The sequence below is a fragment of the Procambarus clarkii genome, chromosome 6 (genome assembly GCF_040958095.1).
Source record: "Procambarus clarkii isolate CNS0578487 chromosome 6, FALCON_Pclarkii_2.0, whole genome shotgun sequence".
NCBI lineage: Eukaryota > Metazoa > Arthropoda > Malacostraca > Decapoda > Cambaridae > Procambarus > Procambarus clarkii.
In genome coordinates, this window is record NC_091155.1 from 16,737,166 (window position 1) to 16,745,439 (window position 8,274).

General features: G+C 44.5%; 1 protein-coding gene across 1 annotated transcript; it reads right to left on the bottom strand.

The window, feature by feature from the left end:
* Positions 1 to 699: 699 nt before the first annotated feature.
* On the bottom strand, positions 700 to 2,085 carry LOC123754069 (uncharacterized). Its single transcript, XM_045736224.2, has 2 exons — positions 2,065 to 2,085; positions 700 to 1,675 (listed from the first exon to the last, which is right to left on the bottom strand). The coding sequence occupies exons 1-2, from the start codon at positions 2,065 to 2,067 to the stop codon at positions 1,001 to 1,003; spliced, it is 678 nt and encodes a 225-aa protein (XP_045592180.2). The 5' UTR covers positions 2,068 to 2,085; the 3' UTR covers positions 700 to 1,000.
* Between the last annotated feature and the right edge of the window lie 6,189 nt (positions 2,086 to 8,274).

The window sequence follows — 8,274 nt, forward strand, 5'->3', positions numbered from 1 at the left end:
TTTAATTTAACAAGTCTAGAAATAATTTTTTAATTGTCTCTGCCTAATTTGGAAACTCAGCTTCTGCCTGTGTCCCTGTTGTGCGAGTACCATCCGTGTTAATAAACAGTCTTGTCTTAACTACTGCATCAATTCTCCTGAGAATTTTGTGTATGGTAATCACGTCTCCCTTAACTCTTCTGTCTTCTAGCGACATTAGGCTTAATTCACGTAGCTTTTTCCTGGTAACTCATTCCTCATATTTTCTGGATCTAACTCGGTGGCATACCTTTGAACCTTCTCTGACTTTGACTTGTGATTGGCTAGATATAGACTCAACGTTGCAGTCGTATACTCCAAGATTGGTCTGACATATGCTATACGAGGTTCTAAATGACTCCTTACACACTTACTTACATTGGTCAGAAGGAGAACTCAGAACATACTTACCAGAGTACATTGAAACTGTGTGAGCTGAGTGGGCCATGCAGTCTCAGTTAATAGTGGCTGACACAGAGAGAAATGACTACACGTTTGAAGATTTTGAGAACTTTGTAGACAGACCAGAGCAAACCTCTTCACGAAACAATATAGCGAGTCACGAAGAAGTTTGCAAAATAATTAAAAACATACACATTCATATAAATTAGTGAAACTGTTCTTAATTCTTGTTTAAGTTATTTTCACGATATAAAATTAGTGATAAAAAAGACGAAGAGATTGCATTCTGCTAATTGTAATTTTTTCATATAAGTACAAAAAATACAGATATATTTAGAAGTGTAGCAACATTGGGGACACATTTTTATTTTACATGTTGAGTGATATTCAGGAATCAATCACAGGCAAGAGCGCCATTCTCGACCACAGGGTGCCATAGTCGAGAAAGGGGTGCCATGGGAGACTATGAGGTACCACAGTCGCTAGAAGATCCACCGTTCCTCGAGATGGAAGCCCCTTTGCAATCTCGTGAAGAAGCAAATAGTCCCATGTTTCTGAAACCTCTTGATGTGTCTTCGCCTTATTGATAGCCTCCATAGCTTGGTGGTGTGTAGGTGTCAAGAGGCAAACCATAAGCATTAGTTGGCACTGTGTAGATGTCCTGTGTAGGCGAGTAGGTTTCATATGGCTCTCCATAAGCATTTGTAGGGATACTGTAGATGTCTTGAGGTGGTGAGTAGGTGTCAACAGGAGCACCATAGGTTGGCTTGGGAGGAGAGTAGGTGTGAACAGGGGCACCATAGGTTGGCTTGGGAGGAGAGTAGGTGTGAACAGGGGCACCATAGGTTGGCTTGGGAGGAGAGTAGGTGTGAACAGGGGCACCATACCTTGGCTTGGGAGGAGAGTAGGTGTGAACAGGAGCAACATAGGTTGGCTTGGGAGGAGAGTAGGTGTGAACAGGTGCACCATAGGTTGACCGAGGTGGTGTATAGCTACCATGAGATAACAGGGATGAACCATGATCAAAACCACTCAGAGCGCCATGAGGTCTGGAGAGAATGGAGCCATGCTGGACAGGTTTTGAGAAGCTATGAGGTGCAGAAAACGATTCATGAGGTCGAGTAAAGCCGGAGCCATGAGATGTAGCCCCTAAAGAGCCATGAGATGAGCCTCCGAAGGTGATGTGGGACGAGGAGCTGACTACAGCGCTACCCCGAGCCACCACCACAGCCACGACCACAGTAATCAGCAATTTCTGCAAAAGAGAATAATGATAATTTTCTACTCTGCATATTCAATGCCTAACACAACATTTTCACAATATGAAAATATAATTGTATGGTTAATCAACCTGTAGATGTGTTCATTAATCTTTTTACATAGAGTTGTACTGAACAACTGGAATATTGGAATATTGATAATTACATAAGTGAATTTAACACGTTGATCAGAAAACCTTTGGAAATTGAGTTTTTCAAATATTTCTTCCCAATATTTATTTAGGGAACTGTCAATGTCTACCTGAGCTAAATGCTGGAGAAACACAAACTCTACATCACTTCATGGCGATATAAGCAGGTGATCCCAGAGCACAACACCACCACCATATGAGGAGCGGTGTAGAGGATCAGGGGAGGAACCTACCATGTTAGGGGAGAGGAGATATAATCTGTCTCCCAGAACCCGTCGAGGCCTTTTATAGTCCAGAAGTGAGCTACTGTCGCCCTTGGAGAGCACTCAGGGCTAAACTGAGGGGGAAACGCCCATCATATGGTCTTCACGATATGGAAGGTCTGAAATAACGCCCTCTTTTAGATCTTTAGGTATTCATTTTTAGGTTTCTATACATAATATGTATTATGTATTTGTTGTAAACATAATATTCATTATGTATATCTCGAATAAACAATGAGTACAAAAAGTTTGGCCAATAATTATAACTGGAGACTAAATACTCGTATCTTTCGTTGAAACTCTTACATATATTTTTATTTCCTTTGTTCTTCCAATTTTAACTCCTTAAATTACCCTAAAACTTTCTGATTAATATTTTATCAGGGAAAAATTGACTTTAAATCAATGAAACATAAGGGTTAAGAATATTTAAACTTCTAATGTTTTTGTAAGTGCATGACAAACGTTGAATAAAATGGAAACCCATCAAAATTCTTGAAGTAGTCATAGTGGTGAATTTATGGTGCTAGAGACCAAAAGTAGGACTAAAATAAAGCTAAAATTAGAGCTGTCAAAGCCACAAGCGGCCAAACACACACACACACGTTGGGCCGTAACTGCTGTACCATTCTGCTTTGTAATTAATATTGTCCATTTGAAAGTATCATAATTTGTTTTGTGTAAATGTGTACTCTATAAAGTTTCTCTAAAGGGTCACTCAACCCGTTGAATAATATTGATAGAAAAGATATGTGATCAAATCTACTGTGGTTCAGCTGCTGCAGATGGTTGTTATGCCAAGTGAATAGTCATAAAAAGTGTTTATGATTGAATTATTCGAGACTGTCAAACCCAAAATTCATATTTGGCAAATATGAATTTCACAAATAAATAGAATCTAAATTTCTCAAAGATCATTGATAATTGAAGACTTAATGCTGAACAGAGTTATTAGTTAAAATCCCCTGAAGTTATTATCAGTCAAAACTATCACGTTTAGGCCACTCGAAAGGAGCTGCGCCCTAGCTTCCGTGGGGTGTGGACTTGTTGCCTGACCTCTCCGATAGTTGGTGGTTGTTTGCCGAAAGGCTGGTGGTGTGGGCGTCCCCGCCCTCCTTGCAGTTGCCTCTTGGTTGGTGTTGACGTGGCACTCTTGCGATGGGAGGCCTTCTTCCCCCTGTTGTGAGAGTGAACTCTGTGGACCTGGAGTTTACAGGCTGGGGTTGTTACCCTGCAGTTGAGCTTGTCATGTGTGACATGCTCCGTGTCCCGGTGGACGACATCTATGGTGTTGAGCTGGTAACTGCTCAACGGGTTATTGTCAAATTAGTGGAGTGGAGGTGTACCGTGAGTTCCTCAGTCGTTATGAGGGGCGTTCCTTGGCGCTGCCGGATAGTGCCGGCTCTGTGACCATTACGGATCGTAGTGGTGCCCTGACGTATGTGAGTGTGCATGGGGCGCCCTTGGAGTTTCCCGAGGACCTACTCCGGTGTTACTTCCAGTGGTTTGGTGCTGTCGTCAGTGTGTGGGTGAACACGCTGTCCTCTGGGAGGTATAAGGGTATGCGTATGAACATTCGTACCCTAGGGCTGTGCCTGAGGTCGGACATTACTTCTTCAGTCCAGCTTCTGGGGTACTATTTCCGGGTATACTATGCCCGGCAACCCCGAACCTGTTTTCGGTGTGGCATGTTGGGGCATCAGGCGGGGGGGTGGATTCTGTGGGCGAGAATGTGGATATCCCGTTGGTTGCTGCGTCTCCCCCTGCATCGCCCGGCGGTGCTCTAGATGATGCGGCCCCTCCTCCGGGAGTTACAGTGCCGTCGAAAGATCTTCCTGCTCCCGTCGCTGTCCCAGCTGCTCCCGTGGGTGTTCCAGATGGTCTCTGCGAGTCATCGATGTCTTCATCTTCCTCGTCTCCTGCTGCTGCGACTGGCCGTGCGCCCTCGCCAGGTGTCACGGCTGTGCTGGGTGCTGGTGGGGCTGCGGAGCATCCTCATGTGCGCGGCCCTTCTCCCCGTGTGGTAGAGGCTGCTGCCGTTCTGCGACGGGTATCGGTTTGCATGGCTTGTGAAGCACATGGTTTTGGGTCCGCCTCTGTCTCTGAGGATGTGCGGCCGGAGCCCAAGCGTTCCCAGCGTTCTTCTTCTGCCTGGCCTGATGTGGGGATTTTGACAAAGGTGGATCTTCGGGCGATGACGTGGTGGTTCCGGGTGCTTCGCGCTCTACGTCGATGGTGGTTGCTGACGTCAATGTGCCTGCTGATGACGATGTTTGTGCATATGATTTACCTCCTGTTTTTATTTCTGCAGAAGATTCTCTGCAGTGGGAGCTGGTCGCACCTACGGACATGGGTGGTAAGCGTGCTGGTGCGAACCGTGGCCTCGTGCTGGTGCTGAAGAAAGATGCCCGGCGTGGGGGGTCCCTGCAGGTGCAACGTCCGGTGGTTGACGCGGGGCCCTGTGAGGCAGCCGAGGAGGCTCCCAGTGCACTGCCCATTGCCTGACCTCATGGGAAGAAGCCCCTCCCTCTCGTCTTTGCCTCTGGCATGGCATATGATGATAATAACCCCCTTGCTGTTTGACATTGTTGACCGCATGCATCCTGTTCCATGGAGCCCTTCTTCCGTCTGGGTTCCGCGGGCCCGGTGTTTTGTTGTGGATGTGCTGGAGTTAATGCCTGATCCTCGTACAGTTTATAGTAAACCGGTTCCAGATAACATTTTGTTGCTTTGGGACGCATATTGTGTTCGCTTCCCAGCAGTGGAGTGGCCGGATAAGTATGAGCAGTTTGAGTAGTCTGTGCGCTTGGTGTGTGTTGTGGCCTGTGGTATGTTGTGCTGTGTGTTGTACTTATTGTGCTCCCTTCAGGCCAGTGTTGTATGTTTCATTCTCATGACCTTGTTTTATTGTATTTCTTAGCATGCTTTGCATGTAAATATAATAATACAAAAAAAATGTAAAGTGTGCTTTCAAATCTTATTGCTGTTAAAAAAGGAAAATACATAGAATTAATCACATCTTGGCTGACAGCCCATCCTCCAAACAAAGACCCAAAAGTGATTCCATGCACAAACCAAACGCCTGTTTATGAATGAAAAACGGTTTACACACGACTCACAACTGATTTCATTCGAACACTTCCGAAACAAGTGCTTCATTGACGAATTTTGTTTGAACCACAACGCAATAAATGCTTCACCCACGTTATACAAATACAAATAATCGCCAACAGAACCTAAACACCTAACCTAACCTAATATATGCCTATATATGCACAGTATGGTAATATATTATAATATTAATTTATATTTGAGAAAATTTCTGTTTTGAATGAACAGCATGTTAAAATTTATGAATGCGTCTTTGGGGTTGAAATTGAAATTGAAATAAGTTTATTGACGTAAAATACACACAAAGGGATGAGGTAGCTCAAGCTATTCTCACCCCATTCAGTATAACGTGTTAATATATACATAGACACACATCACAAATAAACACATTACCAAACATTCTGAGAGGTAAACATATACATTTCCTCCTTCACAAGTAGTATGGTATCAGACGTACACACAAATACTTTTATGACCTAGGTATACTGTATAGACAATTTGCAAGATACCTGCAGATAATTCAACAAAATATTACAATCTTGGTGCAAAATTCTTATATCTCTCAAGAATATCATCAACCTTTCCGTTGTGACACATCCAGGCTGTGGGGTTGACTCGTTGTATGTAAAGGACTTGAGTCGAGGACGGGTTGTGGCTGAATGCTCGTAAACAAACCTTTCTAATATGTATCGTAGATTATGAATTAATACAATAACAGGTCAAAGTTAACGTAACGACCATCGTCTTACCATCCGGCCTTGAGGAAGTAAATATTTCAGTATCTCACAGCTGTATGACGGGCAATAAGCACATAGAAAGCAATGAAGAGTGATAATACATACTTGTAGAAGAAAGGAAAGTGACTGATGTGACCTTGAGAACTTCTATGAATTCTCATCGTATTTACTTTCTCGAGCGTGGAGAGAGTCTGCCGGAAATATCAGTATTTTTGTAATATTTCTCAATCACGCATTTTATTATAAAGTGGCATCATTGACAGTGTAAACAAATATATAGCTTTAATATATAATATTTTTTTTTGTTTGTATTTATATTTACACGCAGGGCATGATAATCAGTAAAATAAAAGAAACACAAGGGAAAAACAGAAACAAAAGTACAAAACCACAGGCCGGAGGGGCACACAACAAGACACAAACACGTATCACATTACATAGAACAGTACATTAGACAGAAACCCAAAAGTAAAAAAAAAAAAAAAAGACGCCACCACAGGTCTGACGAGCAAACAGCAAATACCAAATGCCATCCTCCTGTCCTTTGGCAGAGAAGGCCATGCCATCCGTACCTGTCGGCCTCTGCCTCGCCACAAATACACCTGTATTCCGTGTGGATTGGGGCAGCGAGGCGGAGAGCCACAGCAATTCGGAGGGCCTGCAGTGTGAGACGGGTGCCGGTTGCTGACATTGGGGTTGCTAATAGGAAATCACCTGCATGGGGAGCTGCTACAGCTCTAAGTCGGGCAGTGTCATGTGGTGTTATCGCAGCTTCATGGTCGGCAATGGGGCGATCCCAGCTGGATTGCTTATGGGCTTCAGAAGGCAGTGGTTGGGGTGCTGGTCCTGCAAGAGAGACTGATTTGGTTGTGCAGTCAGTGAAGCTGGGATCATGTACCCCTGCCTGTTGAACTAGGTGCTCAGGTAGGATTTCCTTCACCAAGTGGTCAGACCCCACTGAAGAGGACAGGAACGCTGGTACAGCAATTTGTGTTGCTGTGCGCACGCCAAGGCCCCCGAGTCTGACAGGAAGGGAGGCCTGTTTCCACTGTGAGTCGCTGAGGGAAAGATTGAGGGCTTTTTCTAGTGTTGATTTCAGCAAGCTGTCGTACTCTTTTAATTTAATATTGTTGAAAGATGGCGAACATCTTAGAAAGTAGGTCAGCTTGGGGAGGGACAAGCATCTGGTGATGAGGTAAAGTGCATCATGAGCATCGATGTCTTCAATCCTCTCGTTCATCCTCTTCAGGTCAGTGATATTCTTACCAAGGACCTCGTCGATGGCATTCCTTGTAAGAGGAGTACCTAGGAGTGTGCTGTCCACAGGGATGATTGTATGAATGTCAGGCAAAACAACCTTTATTTGCTCTATTATGTGCTGGTTGGTGGAGGTTATTTCGCACTTGGAAGAGTTCAGGGTAAGGCCTAGGCTTGCTCCTGAATTATTCTTATGTCGTACAGGCTAGAGTACCATCGTCCAAAAACCAAATATTGAGCTCACTGGACAGGTTATCGTTGACTTCCTTGATGACTAGGGAGAAAAGAAAAGGAGCTAGGGGGTCACCCTGTTGGACACCTTCTTGTGATTCAATTTCATGTTCCCCAAAAAGCAGAGTTAGATTCTTGCTGTAGCATGAGTTTACAAACGGCTAGAGGGAAGGAAAAGGGCGATGAACCGCACTGAGTACTGCATCCCTTCTAACCAGATTGAAAGCATTTTTGAAGTCCAGCTTTATCAGTTTTTTTTATCCGTAATGTTGGCAATGTAGGCTCTAGCTGCATGAGCCGCTGCCTCACACCCTTGGGGAATGCTAAACCCAAGCTGTTTTGGCTTCAGCATGTCGGCTGCTGCCTGACTAACTGCTCTAGCAGCAGCCTTAGCGACGAGACGCAGGAGTGAATTGCCCACAGCTATCGCTCTGATTCCTCCAACTTTTTTCCTCAGGGCACAGAGGGTAGCACCAAAAAGGAGAGGCCGTATGGTCTCAGGTATGTTGCCAGCTAGACATGTGTTGGCGAATCTAGTTAATTCCACCAGGAGGCCCTGTGCAATGTCTCCCAGTGCAGGGTTGAGCATTTGTTTGATGTGGTTGGGTCTTAGTCCTGTGAACCCACCTGCTGATCCTGGTGGGAAGGATAAAGCTGCTTTATGCACCATGGAGTCGAGCACACACAGGGGTTCTGCTCTGGTAATTATAAATAATTGTTCTTTGAAATCATTTCAGGAAAATACTCATGGAGAACCTTACAAATTTCAACTCGTTTCGCTAAATCAAGTAAGTGGATAGGTGACCACGCAGACCAATCTTGCCCTTGGCTAAGGGTGACCTCA